Source organism: Charadrius vociferus, unplaced genomic scaffold, assembly GCF_000708025.1.
Source record: "Charadrius vociferus isolate BGI_N301 unplaced genomic scaffold, ASM70802v2 scaffold129, whole genome shotgun sequence".
Lineage (NCBI taxonomy): Eukaryota > Metazoa > Chordata > Aves > Charadriiformes > Charadriidae > Charadrius > Charadrius vociferus.
The window spans coordinates 67,537-94,596 of record NW_009661374.1 but is presented as its reverse complement, the minus strand read 5'-3'; the positions used below and the strand labels follow the sequence as shown (position 1 = coordinate 94,596).

The 27,060-nt window shown below is 35.0% G+C and overlaps 1 protein-coding gene across 1 annotated transcript in view; it reads right to left on the bottom strand.

Annotated features, from left to right (window-relative positions):
* The window catches only part of GRIK2 (glutamate receptor, ionotropic, kainate 2), a gene marked incomplete at its 5' end in the record, with an annotated part of 284,674 nt that overhangs the window by 193,850 nt on the left and 63,764 nt on the right, over positions 1-27,060 (bottom strand). The window contains 2 exons of the mRNA XM_009893855.1: positions 2,686-2,793; positions 4,032-4,175. Coding sequence (XP_009892157.1) covers positions 2,686-2,793; positions 4,032-4,175 — 252 coding nt within the window. The remainder of the gene's footprint in view (positions 1-2,685; positions 2,794-4,031; positions 4,176-27,060) is intronic.

Sequence of the window (27,060 nt, the reverse complement as noted above, 5' to 3'; positions counted from 1 at the left end):
AGGGGACAGAGAAAAGGGAGAGGGATTCATCATAGCTTTAACAGAAGGCAATCTTGGGGGAAAAAACCCTTTGAGACAGTTCTTTTTATTTAAAAGGACTGGCTAAAACATACTCTCTTTACTAGGAAGTGTCCTGCTCTAGAGTTTAATGGTTCACCCTGTATTCAAGAATAGGGTCCATATTCTTTCAGAATAATCAAGTTTTCTTCAAAGAAAAACATTTATTTGTCAGCATTGATTTCTCCACTAAGTAAAATGCCCTAAACATTCTAAAGCAATTCAATCTAATGTGCATAGACCTTAACTTTCCTTTTCCTAATCTGATACCACTACACCCTCCAGAAACTGCTCTGCTTTTGCTCATTGGTATCTTTGAATCTGTGTAGCGTTCCTCATCATTCTTTGCTAACACTTTCCTACCTCATGAACTTTTCTAATACATGGTAACTAATTTTTACTGCTCTTTCCAAAGATATTCAGTGCATTTTGGTGAAAAACTAATATTATCACAACCCCTTATTGCATGGCTAAATGAGCCATGAAGGTAACAAAAGTATCTTCCTTTTCTGTGAACCTCTGTATACAGAGCTCAAGCATGTGCTGGTTGTTTTTTAATATCCATATCCTTTTACAAGTATTTCTGATTTCTCTTACATATCTTTCATTATTACTGTTTCCCAAGTTCCTTTTTTCTATTACGTGTTTTAGAGTACTGTATTTCCTGATGACTTTTATTTTCTTCCCATATTTCTGATCTCTTTAGACTTTTTTATTTCTATATTTTCAGTGGAGTACATATGTCCTTACATATTTTCAACTGAGAACTAAATTGACATGCTTTTGCGTTTCTACTTTCATATCAATACTGATGGTGAAATAAAAACAATGTAACACAGATCAAGACGGAAGATATCATTCCTTTAGCCCACTGCACATCTACTGTGCAATATTTTACACCAATGTTCTCTCAGAAAATTTCCAGTCCACATAGAGAATTTTGTAACAAAGCCAACTCTTATTTAATAGCATTGAGACATAGTAGCACATATGTCATTAAAAGACAAATATATTACACAGTCTGTATTTCTTTAATTATTTTGCATTTCTGGCTGAAAATAAATTAAGTACACTGTAAAGATTTTATTTTCCAGAAAACTCACGTTGCTTGATGGTTCTCAAAAGCCATCCAATGTTTCTAAAGTCATCCTAGATTATAGAGCCTTCCTTTCCTCATTTTCAACAGTTATCACTTCAGTGAATCTTCAGCCACTACTGACTTATTTAGCTATTCCCTTGTCATCAATTCTTACATTTCTGTTTCCAGTAAGGAAGACAGGTTGCATTGCACCTATTGTGCTCATACACAAAGCTAATTCGCTTTTCAAACCTAATCACTCCTATATGATTTTTCTTTTTTCCGCTTAAGTTTCCAGAGCTCCTGTCATGGAATACTTCATAGGAGGACTTTTTACTATCAGTGCATTGCTGAATGTTTTAAAATATAGTTTAGTTATTTAATCATGGGTTTGTCACTGGACATTTTCAAAAATGTTATTCCCTATATAAGTGTTTCAAAGCAAGCTCATGGCTTCTGAACTTTTTTAAATCTACCTAGTAAGAGAACATTAATATTCCAAAACAAGTACTGGGGAGAAAGTTTTTGAGAAATATGTTGTCTGTGCTACCTTCTTCATTCAATGATTTATAGAAGAAAGGAAATGCAACTCTGCAGCATGGTGCCTTCCCTTAATTTCTCATTGTATTTGTGGCCACCATATTACCTTGGGGCAATAGCTGATAAAACTTTATCTGAAGATGAAGGAAAACATAGTGGTTAAAGAACACTGAACATCACAACTAAATACAAACTACAAGGCAGATGCAAACTGCAAAACTTTTGTTTGCTGATCACAACAATGTGAGACACTGTAGTTTCCTGCATTGCCTCTCCATGGCAGGGTAGCTGGAGATGAGAGGGAAGATGATCTGATTTCAGATCGTCATGGTCTCATGAAGGCAGGCCAAATATCTGTATGTGGTTTTCAAGGCCTTTAGTTCAAATATAGACAAAACTAAGCTACATAGAAAGGGCATTTCTCAATCCTTTGGTCTTTCACTTCATCTCTGTACAAGAAAAATTCATGTCAGAAGACAGACAAACTTGTAAGGGTATGTATTCTTAATTTTTCAGTACCACTTACAGATAGAAACTTTGCATTCCAAGAAAAGAATCAAATTTCCCTCTTAAAACAAAGAAAAATGCCAAAACAAAGTTATTTTATTTCATTCTGTTAGAGGTAATTCTTCCTGAATTAGTTAGATGCAAAGAAAATGCAAATACACATGCCTACAGGTTCACACATAAGGATTGGCAATAGGATTGGAATCGCAACTAAAACTAAATTCAATATAGATTGATGACAAAGTATATTAATGCATGACTCCAGGTCCAGCTGTTCACTCTTCCCCAGTCTTCTTGAATCTAAGAATGTGGCTAGAAGCACATAGAGTCCACTAACTGTCAGACATCAAGATAACAACTTTTACTAGAAGACTTTGAAACCAGATATCAAATTTAGAACAGGTATATTGTTTCATGTAACACATGAATGTCATTGAAAATGGGTTTAGGATGTGGGGTTTTGTTTGGTTTCCCATCATTTTGGAGGTAAACTTCTTACACACCTTTTCAAGACCTTCTTCCTTGAGGCTGATAACATCTAAATCAAAATCTGTCCTTAAGCCATTGGTTTTGTTGAAAGTTATCCTGCCTGTGAGGCCTTCCCAATGGGCCTATGGAGAAAGAAAAAACAGTTTCTATAAATAAATAGATCTTCCTTTTTTTGCCCAAAAAGAACAAATTTTACTTCTGCCAAAATGGGAACATTAATTATTCGTTTGATCTAAATAATTTACCTTGTGGCTGATTTTTTAAAAAATATTTTGTATTCACTTTTTGCTAATTAAATCAACCTTTCCTCAGTCTTCACAGACAATTTTTTAAACAACTTTCCATGTTAGCCAAAAGACTTTTCTTACTAAATGAGATAAAGGGCTGTTTTGTTTTCATTCCTCCATCATTCACGCACATATTTCCCCTTCTGCTTTCCTACATGCCCCACACACCCCCTCCTGCCCCTCAAGCCTCAATCTCTCTCTTTAATGTTGGATTTCATTTTTCTGTCAGGAATTTTCATTCAAATAGTTTTTCTTTTGCAAGATGCTGAAACCGCACTGAGATAGCAAAAATTGAGGTCACCGAGCCAGTCTTCCAGAGCTTATTCCTTACTTTTAATAAAGTGCAATATCCTCATTTTTTATAACTTAAAGTCTACCGAGTTGTAAAACTATACTAAAGTAGAGAGGGGAATGTGGAAAACGAAATTATCATCCTAAAAGGAACTAATATTAAAACCAGGATTATATTCCATTGCTAATAGTTCTCTTTATCATAGCATTTTGTACATCTAGAATAAGAAATACTGTATTAGGAGTTACTTACAGTAAAAGAGACTTGAATACTCTACAGTATTCACCTTTACGACCTTAAATCTCCTAGCTTTACTTTAAATCACTGTCTATCAGTAGCTAAACAGCATATGAAAACACATATACTAATTCACCATAGCAAAAAAAAAAAAAATAATTAAAACTAGCGAGTAAACTTCATCCTTGAATTTTGAACTTATGCCAATATTTAGTTGCTGAATTTTTCATAGTAAGTCTATGGTTTGGGTTTTTGCGTGAAAAATGTTCCAGCTCCTCCCCCCCAAGTTATCTAAAAAAAAAAAAAATTATTTAGAATGCAGTTATTTTATATTTTATATTTCTTTGTTCCAACTAATACCTTAGGAAAACCCACTTTCAAATTAAAATGTTGTCTTGCCTGTTAAACTCTTTACACATAACAATCCGAGAGATTCCCATCTACTGAAAAAAAAAAGGTAGAATTCAAGTAGAGGGGGAACAAAAGAAAATGGGAGTTGGGAGAAAGGAAAGTAATGAAGTAGGATACTTTATTAGTGACTTACCTCCTTAATGAGACTCATAAAGCGGGTCCCAAAGCGCCACGGTTTGTGGCGATTACACTGTAGTGAACTGACAGTCATTTGTGGGAACTGCTGGACAGCCACTGACACCACATGAACTGCATCATACATTAGTGCTGCATCCGTCTGAAATTAGAATGAAATTAGAACCGTGAACACAAAACAAAAACATGACAGCACAGAAGTGAGAGAAGGAAACAAAAAATTAGCGCTGTTTATTATGTTACAGTGACATAATGATCTGAGCTCTTTTGTAGTACTGTAAAATGCAGCCTTATTGCAAAGTCCTACATAAAACATGTCAGAACCTTCAGTCACAGCTTTTCTCCTTTTAAGGCTGAAATAAGGGCCCAAATACTGACTTTTCAGGATCACAGGAGAACACTGGTATCTCTGATTACTCGTGTTACTTTAAAAAAGCAGCGCATTAGGGGGCTATATAAATCACTATATGCATGTTTGATTCAAGTTAGTTATTTCCATGAGTAAGGCAAAGGAAAGGAATGTATTAGCAAGGTAGCAAAACCTTACGTATGAAGGAAAGTACACAGGCTAAGGAAATAATGTTTTTCTGTTTTGAAATTACAGACTAGATATAGTCCCAAAGGTACTCAACTAATTCATAAATAACTTGTATGGGCATCAGTTTAAATTCCTAGAACACTTCTAACCAGTATCTTCTATAAATCAGAGGCAAATTAGAATTGCACTAAAACGCACATTCATTTTAATGGTTTCCATGTCCCACCCTAAATAAATAGGCTGTTTAGACCTGCTATGTGCTAGCTAATGTTGTATTAGCAACAGACAGAGACAGCCTCTCAGTACACACTGTCATGCTGTACAAGAAACTGACATCTCTCTCCTGTTCTGTTTGATAAACAGAGGCAAGCCTTGGAACCAAAAGCAAGAGAGGACCTTAGATTCAGCTGGTGGAAATGAATGCTGTGCCATCTGCTCAGCATACCTTAGAGAAAAACGACCTATTTCCCCTTCTCATTCACATAATTAGTGAGCTGTGAAATTAGTTCTTTAATGGATAGGAAACCTGGAGATTATTGCACTTGTCACAATACAATACAACGCAATAGAAAATGAGCTTATATAGTGCCTTTCATGCAAATGCATCCCAAGGCTCTTTACAATAAAACTAAACATAAAAATGCAAAAATGCTCTACCATTATAGCCCATAAGCTACTGTTAAAGGGAAAATATACGTTTACATTTAAATGGCTCTCCCAAGGAGAGATTTCAAAATTCAAACAGAAATAAATCCTAATTTTAAAATAGCCAGTATAATAGGTTTCAATGATCTCAGACACCAAGTAGTTTATGCAGGGGCTCCAAATCAGTCCAAAAACATTTTTGCTGCCAAATTGTTCATTATCTTCAAGGCATTAAAGTGCTTTTAAGGCAAGCTGATATTTGACAAGGAGGCAGCAAAACACCAAAAAGTTGGAATGACATGCTGAGTAAGCGTCATACAAAGTTTAATATTCTAGAAGCAATACTTGGCAGCAGTTGGAGTCTAGACAACAGTTTTTTAAATAAACTATACAATAAGTGCAACAGATTTTTCTGGCTTAGAAATGCAAATTTTTTTTTTTTTTTTTATCAGCTTTATTTCTAAAACTGTAGTCCTTGCACCAATGAAGGAAAATGGAAATTGCTGTAAGACTTCAGTAAAAGCAGCCCATTAAGAAGCAACCAGAAGTTCAAAACCGGCATTAACTGATTAATTAGATATAAATTTGGACACGGAACTGATAAGACTCATCAGAAGGAATCTAACGGACATTATGCCAGATGCAGAGCAACATGGCTGTTTGTCAAATTCTATAAGCCACTGAGCTGGAAATCTGTAGAATCACAAGACAGTCAACTCCAGTGGAAGCATTAAAAAAGCAATTGCGGTTTTAGAAGTAGTTCAAATTCTGATAATATTCTTCATATTTGACTGATGAATATTGCTTTACTGGAAATAAATCTAAATCAGAATATACTTCTTTTAATTGCACACAAAATAAACTACTCACTGGCTAGAAGTTGAGTGCCCTGTTTGACTTTCAGATGCTACAAGATAAATCCCTTATTTACACAGGATGAGATTCCACAATCCACCTTGTGTAGGAAGATTAAAGTTAAATGTAGGCTTACACGTTTGTACTGCATAAAGACAGATAGAACCATATACTCAAAAATACATTGGTTTAGTGATTCAATATTGCAGTCATCTCATGGGGTACAATCATTGATTTAGCTGCAAGAGAAACAGACAACACAGAACTCGGAAAAAGATATAAAGTATATACTTGAATTTGCAGGTTAGGCACTCCTCTTGGTTGGTCACTTTATCTTTCCTCTGAATTGACAGCTGTTGGCCTAGCTCTGCATCCTCGTTCATTAGGCTTTCTAAACTTTATGTCTCTCTGCCCTTTGTCCATACCACTTTCTCTTCCTTAAATCACACTTTTGGAACTATGGTTTGTGGTACAGGATGTACTGCAGATTTCAGGAAGAGTCTGTTTGGGGACCAGGATGGAAATGTCCCTAATTAAATTTTTAGAATTCTTTATTTTATCTAAACAGAGATTAGCAGTCTGGAAGGAAGAAGTAGAAACTTCTGGAGAAGTAATGGTTCTTTAATTTCAGTTAGAAATCTGTTATAATGTTTCCATTTACACATAATACAAGAAAAGAATCTTTTAGAAAAATGAGATTACTATTGTTTTAGTCAACTTGTATAAACCTTTTAAGAATTATGTTGTATTTCACAAATATATCTTGGTACAGTTTCCAAACTGTGGGTTGTGGGGTTTTTTTTTGTTTGAAAATCCTGCTTAGTATTTATGATTATTTGATTGGATACAGATAAACCCATCTAAAATACTGCTTATGGTACTGTTATTTGTAATTCTACAACTACAAAAGAAAAAAAAAATCTACAACTACAGAAGCTAAAAAAATTTTTCATCAAATTTAAATAGGATGAGATTAAGTTAGGTGATTAAGATGTCAGATGACAGATGTCTGAGACCACAAGTCTGTTTTTCAGTTGACCCTGTCAAGTAACAACAAAGCTTTTAGCACTAGAGGTAACATCTTAATCAGAGATGTGACTTCAGTCACAATATATCTCAAATAGAGAGAAAGTACCAATATGTGTTTGATTTTTATCCTGAACTCAGTTGGATACTACACATTTCTTCTCAATACTGTTCTGGCATTCCTTTACCTCCTGTCACTGTGGGTGTTGTGTTTGCCTCTATTTTTCACGTGTGTTTCTGTATAATCACTTTTGAGTCTTGCTAAATACTGTCTAATAAATTGCATACAAGTACTCTAATCTCAATATGAAAGGACTCTGGTGGAGCTAGATTCAGTATAAAGAAGGTAGAAAAAGAGTCCTTTATTATTAAAAACAGAATCTGTTATTTCTCCTGGGGCCTTCTCAGAGGTGGTCTTTTTCTTTTCTGTCCCCAAGTGCACCCAAAGATGTCAAAGGCATGACAGGCTCTAGTAGATACATGTGATTTTTGTCACATGCTTCATTGTCATGGTTAATCAATACTGTAGGGATGGTTTGAGTTTTGGGGGCTTGGAACTGGGGCAGGAGGTTGGCAAGGTTGTGTTTTTTACTGGTTTCTAACCTACATGGGCAAAGCTGTTGCGGAGGAAACCCACTATAGCTTGGGCCTCAGCCAAGAAAAAACCTTCCCTGTGTAATGGAACTGACAAACTGCTTCTCTGATGAGTTTTTCTGTCCTTCTAACATGCAAAAGATATGATTTTTAGTTACCTTCAGCATGGCTGGAAGGTTAGACAAGAATCAGCTGAAAATCCTGAAACTAAATGCACTGTTTATGCACTACAGCTGCAACCTGAGATCTAGGTCTGTATCTTATGACCTATCAAAAAAGTGGAAGAAAGGGCTCACATTCTGACATCTAGATAAGGTCTAAGCAAGCCTAACAGAACAGAGGAATCATGGTCTTCGTAACCATCTTCAGACTTAAGGTACATTAGAGATCATTGATGTCCTTTGATATCTGACTCAACTAACGTGCTAACTGCTTTTGGAATACCTGTGCCTAATTAACAGTTAAGTGTTAAAAACAATTGCAGATTCCACAATTAATGACATTGAATCGTGACTTGCATGTGCACTTTATTTGCACAGCAATGTTTTTGTATGGCATTTGCATTTACCTCCATCAAACTATATGAGGATTTCATGTACCTATAAACCATTCCTCTCTGGTTCATATCTCGAGCTCCAGAATTCTCTCTAAATTGCAAAAATATGTGTTTTATTTTTAGAAAACATGATTTTTATCTTGCAATCAAGGTTAACAGTAATTTAAGATGAAGGATTGCTAGGCTAATTCTGTTTCTTCATGAACTATATCAGAAATAGTACCCTTCTAAAACAGAAAAATAAATCATATTTCAACTTGTACTATAACAAATTGTAGTCCTCTGTAATCTACAATTAAAAAAAAAAAAAAAGGAACTGTTATGTAGGCACAATCTGTAGGACATTTCAATTACTCAAATACAGATGATTAAAACCAGCTTGAAAGCATGAAAAAACCCTCAGGTTTTCAATTAAATGTTAAATTAAAGTAATGTGATTGTTTTTCCCCTTAATTAAATTTATTACTAATAAAAGTCTGTGAAGAAATATTGTCTTCTACTTAAAAGGTGCTCTGTGAAGTACTTGAAAACACCAAGAAATTTTTTACATTGAGTGACATATGAAATAAGTCAATGGAAAAGAGAAGCTTAATAAATTTACTTCTAGTTCTTTAGTATTTGATCCAGTGTGGATCCCAGAGAAGAAGAAGTTATTTCCAATATTAGTTTATTTTCCCTAGATTGGAAGATTCTTATATTTACAAATCTGTGACTCACAAGAACTCATAATAGCCCTCTTTGCCAATTTTTTCAGTGGCTGTGGGGAACTTTTTCCGCAGAAAAGGAGTCAAAGATGAGAGCCAAGCAAGAGTTTAAAAAAAAAAGAAAAAAAGTTTAGTTAGCTAACTAAATTATCCCACTCACAATATAAGGATTATCTGTATAGGGACTAGACTGCTTAACCATTTGCAAAACACTTTTATGGTAAGTCCAAGGTATTATTAAAAACAACCTCCACGCAAGTACGATACATATTTGCTTACTGTGATCTAGTTTTGTGTTTGAACTTGACTTTATTCATTCAAGTCATGTCCAGTAAAAGCAAGTTAATATCCCTTTAACTCTAAAAGAAAGAAGGAAAAGGACGGGGGGGCAGGCACGGAATGTAAGCTTTTATGTGTGTAAAAGGAATAAAACTTGAAAATTTGTCTCAGAATTAAATTCAGATACAACTTTTCTATAACGGACCTTGAAACTCTCCAGAGAGTCTAACAAAACTGGATTTTCCACAACAAAAATTTTAAATATTTGATTCAGAAAAGACGTGAAAATATATTTCTTCATCAATGACAAAGCAAATGAGAAATAAAATGCAATAGCATAATATTCTATAACTCAGTTGACAGGTCCTGTCCTATCACAAGGTGGAGATATGAATCTGCATTTACCAGTCACTACTGTCATTATTATCAGGTTACAAATACAGCATAAATTAAATAGATCTAGATTTTTATGCAAAAACAAAGATTTTGCTGCTGAAATTCTTTTTGTAAACAGTTCTTTGACAATCAAAATAGTCTATGAAAAACAAAACTGAAATTAAAAAAAAAAATCTTGAAATGCAGTATTCGGATTCTCAGGTCAGTTCTGTGTTAAACTGAGTTGACTCACTAAAAACTTCAAGTGAGGACACCGTACAGTTCACCTGAAATATTGCATTGCTTGAGCCAAGCTTTTTCCATTGATTAGTAAAGTATGGATATACCTTTCTACTTTTTAGTTCTTATGCTATCTTTACCTGCATATTATCTGAATAAGTCCTACTGCATTGAGCAGGATAGCTTATATTTTCCATATGCAGCTCATTATTCTCTTCAAGGTTATCTCTGTCTTCCTGTCTCTAGTCAGTAAAATTTTGCCCTTGTAAAATAAGTCCAACTACATTTAAAAGGCCAAACTGTTCAGAGGGTTTTGCCTAGTGTCTGATGGTCACTAATGTATTCTGAAAAAATTTGTGCATTAATTAAAATAAGGCTTAAATTCTTTTCAAGTGTGACTTCATTAGCTGTATCAAAAACGAAATGAAACTGAATGCAAATGCTTGCAAAAGTATATCTGCATTTGTTTCCTAGGTGACCATGACAAAAGTATCCAGATAAATGCATAAAAGTGAAAGAATACTTTCCTTTTTTTTTTTTAGCAAAGTCCTTGAAAATGTGTGAACATGTTAAAAGCAATTCACGTGGAGTCTTTAATGCATTCTGAAACATTTCATCATATGATATAATTTGTTACTGAATTTCCATTAGCTATACAGACAGCTATCTCAGACCACAGTACCTTCTGAAATAAACCTAGTTCATACTGACTGTGGTCACTCGTTAACATGCCTGTTTCATAATGCAACAAGATTCTCTTGCTGAGCTTGTATTTATGGTACCTGTCCTTGCAAGAGTTTAGAATATAATGAGATTGTTACGTTCCCGTTTGGCGAAAAGTGTGTGAGTACAAAAGGCAGGGCATGTTGCAGGAGGACTGATTTTTCCTTTGGCCCATATAAATTGTATTTAATTTCTTACAAAACAGTAATGCCTTGGATAGAACACTGGATGCAAAGTCAGGATGTTGGTTTGTTTTGGGGTTTTTTTTCAACTCCCAATATATCCAGACTATTTCTAGTCAGCTTTCTGAAGGACAGAGATGACATAGTACAATTAAGAGGGTAAGAATCATAGAATCATATCATAGAATCATAGAATGGTTTAGGTTGGAAAGGACCTTAAAGATCATCTAGTTCCAACCCCCTGCCATGGGCAGGGACACCTCCCTCTAGACCAGGTTGCTCAAAGCCCCATCTAACCTGACGTTGAACACCTCCAGGGACGGGGCTTCCACAACAGCACCTCTGTTTCTTTGATCTAACAGCCTGAGTAAGTAGTGGATACTGGAAATAAAATAAACAGGACAGCCTAGTCCTCCCTTCCCCAGCATAACATTTTTATGGAGAAATAACATTATTTAGGATGCACTGCACAATAAGGATTCACAATGGCATATTTATTCATTTTGAAGTCCTCAAAAATGTCCCCATAATCAATCTCCTTAGCCTGCTAAGCATTACTTCTCCTTTGATAGTTACTTATTTTTCTCTCATTTATCTGATCATTTAACACACAATACATAACTATTAATTACAAAACCAATGAATAAATGGCATATTACATAAACAAAAAAAAAATTCCTTTTTTAGTTCTACCCAACTTCCCATCACCTGCCTTTCATTTTTTCCATATTAGTCTTATTTTCTAGATTATTTCCATTGTGAGCACAGTAAACAGAAAGAGACCTCTGTGCAGGTTTTAGTAAAATTATTATTTTCCTTTGAAGACTGACTTAATCATAGAACCTGACTCCACTTCCTTTCTTTTAAACAAGCTGAGGAAAAACAGATAACGACAAAGGAGTGAGAAAAGCCTGACAACACTCAAGTCAGGAAGGGGTAACCAACTACAGTGTGGAAGAGCTCTCATTACTAACACTCTCTATTACTTTACTTAAAAGCTGTTTGACAGAATATGATAGTTGCCTTTAAAAATTACTGGATATGAACTACAGAAACTATGATAGTGTACACACAAAAATAAGCTAAGATTTACTTATAAAAAACTGTGTTTTCTTTACTATAGATTCTATTATTGCCTGGTCAGGAAGCAAATTAATTTTTGCAGGTCTAACGTTAAGCAAAAAATGGTTGGATAAGAAGATGAAGAGAAACCATCTAACTATTCATGGTCTGTATGGTGTTATTTTAATCACTATAAGGTGTAATATTTTCCATTTTCAGAAATTATTTCTCAGAAAGGGTACTAGGAGAATTACAAAATTCCATGGAACTGTCTACTGTTATTTTATTTGTGGCAATTACAGTCTATAGTTAATGGGATGGACATAGGGACATAATGGGATGGACATTGCTGCCATTCAGTGTTTTAAATGTAGTTCCTAAGATTTAATGTTATTTTCTATGTTTTATATATACATGAGAGATAATTATCTATAATGTCATTATAATAATAATAAAGCTAAAAATTATCATGTTCAGCAACTTCTACAAAGTTCCAGTCATATGCATACCAAAAGATAAAACAGGTCGATTTTACCACAAAGATGAAACAGTCAGAAGTTTAGATTGAACAGACACAATAATAAAAGGGTTTATGTTTAATCACATAACAAAATATACAACAAGACAAATGAAGCCTAAAGAATGGTCCAAAGGAAATATTCATATCACAAGTATGTTCAATAATATGAACTCTTCGGGACAGCACAGATCTGTAACAGGCACAAAAATACAGTTTCTTTCTCTGTATACATATATTGCAGAAAAATTTGAATATCAAATTAAATATAGATCCAAGTTTACTCTTTACCATTCCTTTACACACTAGGAGATTAAACTAATTTTTTAAAATACAGTTTTGCCTTGCAATAAAATCATACATTTTACATTATACTTGAAAAAAAAGACAGAAGGGGAAATCATGCCATGCCATACTCATTTTAGAGTCACAAAGTGACTGTCATCATACCTGTCCTCACTCAAAAGTAAATACTAAATATCATACACATACTGCCCTTTTTTTTTTTTCATTCTATAAAGTTATGAATATACAGCTTGATGAAACACAGCTTTCAATAATAAAATTTACACTTCATATTGTAAACTAGATTCAGGAGAAAAGGTCCTTCAGGACATTCAGGAAGAATTATACAAGAGATTATAAAAAAGCTAAATTGCCCCATGCCATTTCATATCAAGAAACAGTTCTCCCTAATGAATGTGACCCAAGACGTAAGGTGTATAGAAATTCCAGTCAGCTCTGAGTTAAAGAAAATCTGCAGCAAACCAATACAGCAAAATAGACCTGCAGATAGAGAGAAAAACCTTTCCAAGTTAACCTACTTAAGTAGAGCAGGTATGTCTTATCCTTTCTGAAATATTTCCAACTGTATTAGAAAACATAAAAGCAAATAAATGCTTTTATATTATCTTAACCTACCTCAAGTTAAGCATGATTTCAAGGCAATAAGGGAACAACAACAACAAAAAAACATGTATCGGTCCAAATTACAACAAAACTAGCCAAGCTCACTAAAATATTCTCTTGAGTATCATAGTATCATATATCTCTATGGGATATTCACCTCATAGAAATTTGTATTATAGTTTGAACACAGTTTGGGCAGCAATAATGAAAGAAAAGTTCTTTCAGCAATTCATAGTAACAAGGATATTAGTGTGGCATTAAGTAAGATAGGTGTGGGCACGCTTGGACTCTGAGCAGTGTCTTCAAGGAGTTTGTCATATGAAGCTACAGGAATAGAAGTATTGGGAGAAATTAACTTCTAAAAATATTTTTTGGACAGTTGAATGATATGTTAACATTTATACAAACGGGACACAAGCAGGTGGTACAAGTCAGCATACTGTTTCACAGGGATGTAACAACTGTCTGGAAGAATAAAGCAGATTTAGGAATTCTCTAACTGGCAGAAGTATTAGAAAAGAGACTGAAAGAACATCATTTCTGTAGCTTTTGAAGACAGAGACTGAGAACAACCGTTGAGGTGAACAGAAGCCAGGGAAGAAAGGAAAGCTAAAAAGCACAGAAGAACAAGCATGGATGCAAAAACATCAAAAAGGAAGAAAATTAATAGGAGTCATTTTATCTTACAGACAGAGGCTTAAGTTGTATTAGATTTAAAAATCTTTAATAATCATTAAAAGAACTGCTGCACAAGGCCACCAACAGAAGCTATTTCAGTTAGATGATGCCTGACAAATGTAGTAGCGTGCATACAAATTCCAGAGATCCAACATACTACTACTCACAGAAAGCTCTCCTACTCAAGGCAATTATAATGAGTGAATGAAATTAAGAAGAAACGGCTTGCAAAACTAGTTCCTCCCCTCCTTGGGTAATAAAATCTATTGCCCCTGAAATCATTTCACTTAATTCTTACTTGCTAACACATCCCACAAAACGATTTTGCTGAGTGAGATTTAATAAATCTCTCAGCCTGGGATTAAATTTTACTGTTTTATGAACTGTTAAATTGCATTGTATGCTTATTAAAGCCGGTGTTTTCTTACTTCTTGACATATTCCCAACTCCACCCTGGGGTACAATTAGGGAAACAGTAGAGATTTTGTTTTCACCCCTAAAAATGCATTCTAACTGGGAACAAGATATGACCATCAGCAATCTATAAACAATGTTAATCTAACTTTTTTAAAAAAAGAAATAACTTGTTAGCATAAAATCTTTTTTAAAATATATGGTAGTATTTCAGCTGAATAATCATCACATTAAGGCATAGCTGCTTAGATTATTTTTTAACATTTAGTTGCCTAGTGAATTTTAAACAGGATGTTTGTTTATAGAGATGTGTATGTTATTTTAAGTAGAGACATAACAGATGCAAATTATTTTCCTCATCATCAAAATACTTCTTTTAACATCAGAACAAAGCAAATTATTCATTCCTTATATTATCCAAAAGGGTCTTAAAACTAACAAATGTGTTTTTTTTTTTTAATCTATAAAAAGTAGAACTTTTTTTATAGGCTAGGTAATTATTATTTTTTTTAAGTGTGATTTTTTCATACAAAAAAAGAGAAAGGAAAACATTTTCCTCTTTTGTCTCAATGCCTCCTAGTTTGATCTCCTATCATCAGAGAAATAGCAAAGCGGAACGTGAAACAGTTACAAATTTTGAGAAAATGTCAAGAGCACAAAAGAATAGTGAAAGCACTGCAAAGGACAGTGATGCTGTTGCCACATTTCTTGACATTACACTGTCATTATACAGGAAGGAATATACATTTTCTTATTGACAGAATAAAAACATATTTCCTGGTATAAAAGTTTGGAGTGGTCTTTTCATCTCATAAAACAATTTCAGATAATCATGTAATTTGATAGAGTATTTGTGGTGCTAAGCACCTTGAATTATCTGAAAATGAGGTAGGCGGGTAGCCGCTCATTGCTGTTTGATTTTAACTTACTGGAGGTGAAATTTTCAGACAACACAAAATTTTGTCAGCAATTAACACTGGAGATGTAGTTAGCAAGTAGCTTTAACACGGGTTTTTCTGAAATAAGAACAGCAGCAGTATTTCTCTCATCTGTTTGACCTTTGATTCAGAATCTGAATTTCATTTTAGCAAAAAAAAAGGCTAAAGATTTAGAATATACCCTGAAGTGAACAGGAAAATTTTGAATTATGTTTTCTGACAAGGACATCTTGTCATTCTTGTGGAGTAAAAGCTTAAATCCTAAGTATGAGGGAACATTTCAGTTAGGGGAATAAGTAGAAAGAGTCCGAGAATATTTAGAAATGCATCTTTTTCCTCAATGTTTAAATTTGAGTGGATGACAGAGTGGTTTCAAAGGCAGTGTCTCTACACAAGGTTGGCTAGTCTGATGTAAGGTTAAGCTGTGATTGATTTCCTGAACTTTCTGATCAACTTCTAATTCTCTTTTATTTTTAAATCAACCATCTATTAGACAGGTTATCTGTCACTACCCTGTACAGGGTTGCTTACTTCTTTCCACAGAAAGAGCAAAAAGTTCCCAGTATAAATGATTCAGCCTATATGGTCATCTACATTTATCTGGAATAAACATTGTTAACTATATGAAAAAAAAATAAAGGTAAAAAATTAGCTCTATAATATTTTTTTAGGAATTTATTTTCTCGCATTATCTATTTTCAGGCTAACAAGACAATATAAAGTGTGATTTCATAAGACTCTTTAAATGTCCCATCATGTCGTAAACTCTATTAATCCAAGAAGCAAATGACTTAGTGTACTGCTTGCAATAGCAAATCCTGTCTGACTGCATAAGTACCTTAAGAACTATGCTTATAATATACAATTAGGAATAATGTGCTATGATGTTAGGTTGCTATGTATCTTTAAAAACAAATGTAAAATTTCCAGGTGGAAGTTATTCTGAAGTACTTTCTCAACCTTTCCTCTGAACTTCAGAAATTGTGGTATGTGCTATAATATTTTTTCTAATAAAAAACCCTGTCACGCTCTTTTATATACCTTAAGGACCAGGAACAATGGGTCATTATCTGGTCTTCGGTGGTCCATTTCCTTTCATCTGTTCCCCTGCTCAAAAAGCAATATGATTGTGATCACTGCAACTCCACATTCATAATAAAGAGCTGCCTGCTACTGTTATATTAGGCCAGTATTCAAGACTTATCACACCAGATGAAAAGTCACTCTGCATGAGCAATTCATAAGTAATTACAGAAAGATCCTACTCAGCATACACACTGAACACCTTTGTACCCACATGCAGCAACTATACTTGACAACATAAACAGCTAGACACAAAATTAGAATAATCTAGAGATCAAATGCAAACCTGAACACAAATTGAGAAAAAAAAAAAGCATTCTAAAGAATGAATCTCAACATAATCTGGTTTTTTATCCTGTAAAAGTTTCACAGTTTTTGAGGATTTCAGAGCTTTCACATCTTCAAACTTTTAAATAAAATGACAAAAATAAATTGATGACTTTGAAATGCAGAGACAAAACAGTTTTGAGTTTTCATAATAGATTACCTTCTCCTGCTTTCATCAAGCTCCATTTACATTTCTCTCCCCTTAGAATGAACTAATAACACAGATTTTAATATCCTCAGCGAAAAACATGATTACATGTGCAGCCTTTCAAAGTTCAAATTTACAGGAGAAAACAAATTGTTAAGCAGTGTAAAGCATAACTAGCCCATAAAAGGGTATATGTTTGCTTCAAAACAGAATTCTGTTTTGTCAGCCTTCTGTAATTCCTTCAAGTGGCTCTGTATTATCCAAAGGTTCTGTTTTAAATAAGTAATTTTTTTTGCTTTTGGACTAACTCCTCCTTAAAATCAGTAATACCCAAAAGAAAAGGTATTAAAAGAGATGACTGGCCTGTTATTTAGGAAACCAATCTTTTGTTTAGATTTAGAAAGGAGATATTTTACATTTGGGTTTAGGTTTTTTTTCAGATCTGAAGGATATTCATTTTTAGATTCTTCATTGTTTTCTGTCACTTTTGTATAATCTTTAATCAACCTGTATGTTATACACAGATCATAGCCTAGACAGATTACAGAAAAGCAAACTGACCTTGTACCATTACATTTTTTTTTTTTGCAATTCTGCCTCCACCAAATGCATATCACTGTATAATTGCTTTTTGTTTCAGTGAAGTTCTCCATTAATTACAGTTTGCTTTCAGAATAAACTTTTTATCATTATGATGCTAGTTCTAATAATCGTATTCGGATAAATTGAATCCAGCTTTACTGTGAGAGTAGACACAGAATTAAATACATGCAGACATATTTGCATTAAACACATTTTGTTTTGATTAAAATCTGCTTATACTAAGTCAATTTACTCAACGATTGAAAAGTTGTGTTCTGATTTGTGACGCTGCTTTTCCACGTTATCTTCTAAAAATGCCCTCATAAAAACAGCCATCTTAGACTGTCTATTATTCTAATGTATTAGCCCACAGAAATTTACCTAATTTAAGTACAGCTTCAAATTGTCATTTTTCAGAAAAAGCTGAATAACTTTCAACGGGAACCTCAATGGCAAATGCTGTACCTTGAGACTGAAAGCTTAACTGAAGTTTTAGGTACTTTGAAATACTTAAATAGCAAAGCACACAGAAGTTCAAAGTATAAAGAAAATAAGGATAGACAGGTAAACAAAGTAAGGATAAAGAAAAATTATATGGGTGGGTTTTATGTATAGGAAATTTTCAAAACTTAGAAGTTACTTGTAGTAATTCAGTGCTAGAATAAATACAGGCTTACTAATGAGAACAACTCAAAATAATGTTGCCATTATGTTAGACATAGTTGCTGTTTTGGTAAATATCTGAACCAACCACAATCTTCATAGCGATCAGATTTTTTTGGATGTATATATGAATCTTGGTATGTCCAATAAAATTTGTAGCAATATACAAAATCCAAATTCAGCCAGTGATCCTTTCCCAAAATTTTGGAACCCTCTCTCTCTAAACATAGTTCAATTTCAAAAGGATATTTATATCATAAAGCCAACTGATAGTATATAATTATCACAATTACTAAACCAAAAATAGGAATTGAAAACTGAATATACTTCCAGCTTTTTCAATACACCATCAGGACTCCATCCTTCAGGATAACAGTCAAATTTCTGCATTACATCTAATTCTACATTTAAAAATAAAAATGCATCCAAGCTGAGGCAGAAGTTTTAACAAATCTTTTGCATATCTCTGACTAATCTGATGAGTATTTATTTTTCCTGAAGTGTACAAATACCTCGTAACTATGCTTTAGCAAGATTTAAAAACATAATATTCATACCATTCATCTTATTTTTAGAGATGTTAATCCTTCATATTTCAGAAGGTTCTGCATATCTGCAATTGCAGACTGCATAGAAAAGAAAGAAGGGAGGAGAGGGAAAAAAACAGAGGAAATACACAAAGGCATTCTACTTTAACCTCAATAATACAAGGATTTTTAGTTTTCTCATTCATATTCAAAAACAACTCTACTAGCCAAATGGCCTTTGACAGATAAACTAGAAGGAAAAATAAACAGGTACAAATGTGATGTCTTATCAATTATTCCAGGTCTTCAGATGTTTTTTTACACTTCCATACAGTTTCTGAGAGTTCTAAGAGAGAAAAGCAAGATCATTCACGTAATCCATAAAGACCATAAAAGTACAAGTATTCATCTGCAACTGTAAGAAAATTTCACAAAAATCTATTCCTTCTTATGTCTTCAAAGAAATTGGGATCAAAAATTAGTGTTAATAGTTTAAAGTGTACAAGTTTTCAGTTTGCTGCTACCACACAACTCGTTTCTGTGCATCCTGATCCTGAAGTTGTTTCTCAGTTTAGCTATCTCAGCACAACACAATGCACTATCCTTGAGGCGTCCTCACTTGTACTAGGCCAGTCTTATATGCCCTCACTTGTCTAAATTAGCCCAAAGAACCACCATATTAATCAGATTGTACTGAAAAAACAGAATGTAGGTATAGAAGAATTCAAAGCAATGTCAGGTCTTTTACAAGGCAATGGGCACACTCACTTAGTTTTTATTACCTCTCAGCCTTCTTTTCCAAAGGTTGCCAAATAGTGTGATAAGAGAGGTTTTATCAAGAGACAACTTAAAAATAGAAAACTAAATCTAATTATTACCAAAATATGGATTTTGGTAAGAGTTTATGAAGATACTTTTATAATATATGGATCTATACTCTATGTTGATATTTTAAAGAAATTATTTTCATGAGGTATTAAGCGTAACTGGTGCTTTGGATCGTTATAAGGAAACAATTTGTTTTGTCTGTAATATGTAGTAGAGCATGCAGACATTTCTATGGGAAAATATCTACTTAAGAAATAAAACATGCTCTACATGTTTCTGTAATGCATGTAGATATGTAATTAAAAAAAAAAAAAAGAAAAAAATCTTTACAAAATCAATGTTTACCACATAGGAAATAATGGCTGTAAGGATGTAAGCTTTACCTCTCTTGTGCACATGAAATTTTTAATTTAAATAACCACAGAGTGGTTATATATTTTCTACAGGACCTCACAGATACACATATGAAGTCCAGTACAGCTAGGCCAGATCAAAATCCCACTCTATGAGAATTACAGAAATGCATTTGTATCCAATGCAGTAAAAAGCTTCTGACTTGTGGAGGTAACATAAAATGCATTGATGGTCTCCAAAAAATTCCAAGCTTCTGCTTTAACATAGGAAACGCTTGTACTTTTCTAGGGAAAGGATGAAAAAAAAAAAAAAAAAAAGTAATGCTGGAAAGGTAACATTTCTGCCCTACCTCTCTATCCAGAACTGGTTAATTTGATTTAGCAGAAATTTTCTCAAAATACTTATCCCAAGAGATACATCTGCTCAGAAAATATTCAGCTGTGTGGCCACAGTGTGACAAAACTCTAAAAAAAATTGAAAGAAGGCCTTATTAGGGAGTCTCATTAACATCAAGCAATACACCAGTACTCTCTCTAAAACTAAGTGGAAGTGATTATTGATCCACTATGGAAAAATTACAGTTAAAAGATATAACATTTGTATGCCCCCCAAAAATGGGAAAAGCCTCAAAATATAGTGCCATGAAAACAAAAATCACAAAGGCTCATATTTAAACTAAATGCCTAATGTTATAGTCTTAATGAAACTGATTGTTTTGCAAAGAATCCTGAAGAGAAGTAAATTCATTCAAGGTAACAATTTATCATCTTATTTTCTTGATCTACTGTTTCCTGGACAAACTTTCATGGACAGTGGAATGACACACAAAGAAGGAAAATTGTTTCTCCTGAAGTAGTTAATCCATGGTGTTAACTTCTGCCCTTGACAAAGAAATTTTCAGATATCGCAATGTGCAGGAAATGTCATGGTTGTTTAGGAAAACCTTTCCTGAATAGTCATAAATGGTTTGAAGCAGCAGGCAGCATACAAATGAGGTCTGCAAGACAGTAGTTTCTTCATTTGAATGTGATTATCTACTTCATCTTATATTTTAATAAACAGGGAAGGTCTGAGTAATCTACAGTTCAAAAGGTATGTATTTCCACCTCAAATTTCTTAGCAGTTGATTTCTGTACAAATTCTTATCTAATATTTAGTTAAAAATGGAACAAAAAAATATCCAGTTATAAAAATCACAACAAGCCTTTAAGTTCCAAAAAGGTACAACTAATTGTATGTTCATCAGAAAGAAAGGGATGGAAGGGAATTATTTCTGCAGAGAACTATTTCTGTGCAAGCTCTTTATCTTGAAAGATCTGAGAAGACCCAGTCTCCCCATACAGTGTAGTAACTGAGGAATCTCACCTCACAGACCCCTAGCCCACCACAAACATCAACACAGAAACAGCTAAGTTTGATGCCAGAGCCATTAGCAGGACAACACCGTCAAAGAATAGGTAGGAAGCAGTTGGAACTGTTTTCCTCTTGCAAGTGTGTTTCCACAACTAAGTTGATGTGTAAGAGTCTGCATGCATAAACATTTAGATAAATTAATGTGATTCGAAGGCAAATGCTTTCAGCAGGCTTGTTTTGATATTTTAAACAAGTATTAAGCCTATATTATTTCTTCCCTTTCTGTCTGTAGCATTTTCTACGTCTATTTTTGGTTTAGTCTCTCACTGAAACAAAAACAACACTTGTCCACTGATTTTCCTTTCATTAAGATCTGTTCTCACAGTAATTTATAAGTCTCCATTACTCTGGAATGTCTACCACAGATTTTATTTTTGATCAGCAGCAAGCTTTTGAAGTGACTCTCCTGATTGTTCCCACATACCGGTGTTCTAATTCACATCGTGGAGTGGTCTCATAGTGCATGAACCAGGCTCTTTTAAGACAAAATTCACTGAAAGATGTGATCTAGGGCTGTACTTTATGTGGTCCCTCTGTTGATTGGAATGGAAAGGAATGGACTAGAGATAGTCTGAAGCAAATTAGCTGAAAATAGAACAGTGTGAAATACTGTAGTATAGGTATAGTCAGTTTTTTGGCACCAACAGCTTTGCTTTATGGGGCTGCCCCCCCTGGGCCTCTTCACTTCCTATTGTAGCCATATTGTAGCTAAATTCCAGTGATGATTCAAGAAAATCTGGTGCCATCTTCAAGTTTATTCCATTTCATTATTATTCTGAAAATATTAACCTTGCCTGCATTTCACCTCAAATTACAGGGTGCAATTCCTGACCATGCTTACTAAAAGAAAGAAAAAATCCACCTCTGACCTGAAACAAACAAAAAAAATACCTTTCTGCCCCAAAAGGATGTCAGATAGCACTTTCAAAGTATGAGGAACTGAAAAATCATAAATGAAACATTTTCAACTATACCGATATAAAGAAGAGAGGAGAAGCAGCATGTATATACTATCTATTTATGGTAGATAATAGCTTTTTATAGCCGTCAATAGAGGGCTGGTTTGAAAGCCATTTGTCAGACTGCACACATGCACACAAACTGGAGATGGGAATGGTTGCCTTTGGCTCTGACTGTTAAAAAACAGTTATCAATCTTCATCTAAATCTTCAAGGAGCTGCTCTTGGTGAGCAATCGATATTGCATTTGCCACAATAGCTCATTTAATTATTTTCATCCTAAATATCCTGTCAGCAGGGGCAAAGTCTTCCTGATTTTAATTAATTTTGAGATCATTGATTCTTTGCCTTTTCCTTTCCTGTGGTTACACATGCAGACACAAATGCACAGACACATACTTTTAGCCTGCAGGCTACGTAAGATGTATGAGAAGTCCTTGGTGAAAACCCTGCATATTACTGAAGTATACCTAGATGACATGAAGCTTTACTTTTAAATCTTTAACCATCAACTGCTGCAAATGAGCCCCTGGCACCTAAACATAGTTGGGCAAAACAGTAAATTGAAAACCGTGTTTGCTGAATAGTTTTCAATTAAAGAGTCCTTAAATCAATAGGCAGTAGGATATCACAGCCACAAGCCTGCTATAAGTTACCACAGAAACACAAAGACAGAAAATGGAAGTCAGAGAACCAGAAAATAGTAGTAGAAATCATGCACTTGTATTACATTTTAAAAATAAATACAAATCTTAGATTGATGGGCATCACTAACATTCAAAATGAAAATGCATTAGGCCCTACAGTGCCATGTCACATTTCCTCTGTGTTAAATACTAGAAAGATACAAGGCACAATGCAAACCTTTCAGTAAGGAGGCTTAAAAATTTGTAAAAGACAAGCTCTTAACAGAAGTGCAAGCGAACAGGTTTAGTCTAGATACCCAGAGAGAATAATGCATCTTATGTATAAGAAACCTTACTTCCCATTCTGGGAGAAAATTGTTAACCTTGTTCATCTCTACACTGTAAATTGGTGACCTGACTGCTCTCAGAGTCCCAAGCGAGAGCCTGGGAACCAGGAAATGGAACTCAAACAGACACAAATCCAGTTTTTCTCTTAGAAGAACATTTGTATTTTTATCTAAAAAGATATGACAATGAGGTTAAAAAAAGATTTTGAACTAAAAAAACAAAAAAAACAAAAACCAAACAATCAGAATTGCTACTTGTTCTGTGTATAGAGCTACTTGTATTAGGGATAGTCATGCATAAGGAAAGTGGCCCTTTAAGAAATAGGAAGTCTCCATTAAAAAACATTTAAGAAACAAAATGAACAGCTTCAAAATTGTATAATTTGTGCTTGAAAGATCAGATGGATTAATTTCAGTGATATGTACAACCTTGTAAGCTGATTTTTGCCACTTCCACCTTTTCAGGGGAAGGGGGGGGAACAAACACACACAAACCCCCAAATAAACAAACAAAAAACAACAGCAAAACAAAAAAAAAATCCTGTAGTAAATAAATTTACAAGTACACTAATGAAGACTGATTAAAGTCTGCATACGTTCTAGAATGGTTTAAAGATCTCTTCAGTTATAGCTCCACTGTCAGAGACCACATTTTATTTGTAACTAATAATGTATGATCATTCTCATTTAACATGACATGTAGTAATCATGAAGTTACTTAGTTTTATAACAAGAATATAAGTCCACAAGATGCCAGTGCATCAGAAGCAAGACAAAACCACGTTTCCTTTTAATGCCACTGTACAAGGGGTAGTGTTTGCTGTGTCAACAAATATCAGAAAGGATACAGTAGTGCTGAGGAGAAATTAGAGAAACATTAAAGAGATACAGATTATCTCTCATTAGCGTGTTTCTAGATGCAGGGCAACCTTGAAAAGAGTGGCTACCCTAGATAGAGCAGCCAGTTTTATGTTTTCCATCCACAATCTTAGCTTAGACCTTGGACAGTATTTCCATGTGCACTTCTCCATCACAAAATGCTTTTCTCCACTATCTTCCTCTGGAAATGGTAAAAATTGGCTCTTGAGTGAAACCCATCAGTACATCAGTATCTAACCAAATGCAACTTAAATACATTTAGCTTAAATTTCAGAAGCAAGCACAGTCAGTTACTTTTTCTTTACAAAATGATCAAAATAAGCATTTAACATTATTTCAGTTTGCTAAAATCCAAACAAAATTATCAGATTGGAATACTGGTAAAATATCATCATCATTGGATTCTCCTTGGATAAACTGTACCTGCATAACTAGCTACATATTAAAATTCTGAGAAAGCCACCATCTCTGCCACAATCCACTAAGCAGTGTATGGTATAAACACACCAGAAAGAATTTAGAAGGTAGACTTTTGCTTGAAAAATGAAATGTGGGAAAAATAAACCTAGGAAGCAGCTCTGTACTTCAGAGACAAATACAGTTCCTCTCGCGGACATTCCTCAGGGAAATAAACAGCAGCAGCAAGGCCAAGTCGAGAAAGCTCTCTGAGATGCAAAGCAAGATTGTAAAGTACTCTACCACATGCTCATGTTCCTCTGGGAACTGTTATACTGCTCAGACAAATCCAACTCACTAAAACTGACAGTTGTGCACTGCTCTTTTTTTCATGAAGGATTAATATGAGGCAAAAAAATATGAACCAAAAGTATCTTTCAAGAGGCAAATTAACTGAGAGACTATCTAATCACTGCTGTGAAAGGAGGGAGTATATACTGAGACTCCAGCCTGTGTTTCTGGCTTATGACTAGCACAAGAGATCTTTTGAGAGACTGTTTTCTCAAGCTGGTTTGCATTAGAATCATAGAATTGCTGAGGTTGGAAGGGACCTTTAAGATCATCAAGTCCAACCACTAACCTACCCTGACAAAACCACTTCTAAACCATGTCCCTAAGTACCACATCTACCCTTTTTTTAAACCCCTCCAGGGATGGCGAATCCACCCCCCCCCTGGGCAGCCTATTCCAATGTTTAATAATCTTTTCAGTGAAAAAAAAAAATCCTAATATCTAATCTAAACCTTGTCTGACATAGCGTGAACCTATTTCCTCTCGTCCTATCACTTGTCACCAGGGAGAAGAGTTCAGCCCCCACCTCTCTACACCCTCCTTTGAGGTAGTTGTAGAGAGTGATAAGGTCTCCCCTCAGCCTCCTCTTCTCCAGGCTAAACAACCCCAGTTCCCTCAGTCATTCCTCATAAGACTTGCAAGACATTCTTAAAAAGAAGACAGAAAAAGAAAACTGAAGCACCAAATTATCCTTAGAGAGTGATAAGTATATGGAAAAATCTCTTAAAGACTGAACACCTCTTAAGATATATGTTTCTGAAGATTTCAGAGCTTTATTTGGACGTACACATGTGGCTTTGTGTATGAATATTTTTCAAATATACTGCCTTTTAAACCATTTGATCATGGTGAGCTGTATCTTTACAGAACTAAAAAAAAAACCTGATTCATTAAAAAAAAAAAAAAAAGTGTCTTAAAAAAAACATTCAAGACAGGATCAATTTGCCTAACTTCAGCCATCTAAAAACTATCAGGAGACCCATGAATTAAAAACAGTGATTCATCTGGTTATTCCACATTTAGAGGGAGCCTAGACACTTAGCTTACATTACATACCCTACTTGGAGAGGGAGACTGTGTTGAAAAACTTCAAAGACTTCAAACTTTAAAACCTAAGATCTGAATGGAAACCACACTCTCCAATTTCTGTGATACAAATCAAACCTCATTATATCCTCATATATACGTCATCATTTAGCCTGGGATGAACACAGAGGAATCGTTTGAGCAGCCAGGGATCAGGTTAGACAAGCTAAAGCCAGACAGAACTAAATCTGGCCAGGGACATTCAGACAAACAAAAAACCCCTTCTTTAAGTATGTCAGCAAGAAAAGAAAGACTGTGGGCCCTCTCCGGAAGGAAATGCAAGAGCTGGTTACCCAGGACAGAGACAGAGCTGAGGACCTCAATTACTTTTTTGCCTCAGTCTTCACTGGCAAGGACTGCAGCCGCACTACCCATGACACAGAATGTAAAGGTGAGGATTGGGAAAATGAAGAACTGACCACTGTAGGTGAAGGTCAAGTGCGAGTCCACCTGAGGAACCTGAAAGTGCACAAGTCCATGGGACCTGATGAGATACATCCACGGGTCCTGAGGAAACTGGCAGATGAAGTCGCTAAGCCACTAGCCATCATATTTGAGAAGTTGTGGCGGTCTGGCAAGGCTCCTGCCAACTGGAAAAGGGGAAACATAACCCCTGTTTTCAAAAAGGGAAAGAAGGAAGACCCAGGGAACTACAGGCCAGTCAGTCTCACCTTTGTGCCTGGCAAGATCATGAAGCAGATCCTCCTGGAAACTCTGCTGAGGCATACAGAAAACAAGGAGGTGATTGGTGACAGCCAGCACGGCTTCACCAAGGGCAAGTAATGCCTGACAAATTTAGTGGCCTTCTACGAAGGGGTTACAGCAGCAGTGGACAAGGGAAGAACAAGCAATGTCATCTACTTGGACTTGTGCAAAGCGTTTGACACCGTCCCACATGATAACCTGGTCTCTAAATTGAAGAGACATGGATTCGACAAATGGACCACTCGGTGGGTAAAGAACTGGCTGCACGGTCACACTCAAAGTGTTGCAGTCAACGGCTTGATGTCCAAGCGGAGACCAGTGACGAGTGGTGTTCCTCAGGGGTCGGTACTGGGACCCATACTGTTCAACATCTTTGTTGGCAACATGGACAGTGGGGTTGAGCACACCCTCAGCAAGTTTGTCGATGATACCAAGCTGTTTGGCGAGGTAGACATGCTGGAGGGGAGGGATGCCATCCAGAGGGACCTGGACAGGCTGGAGAGGTGGGCCCAAGCCAA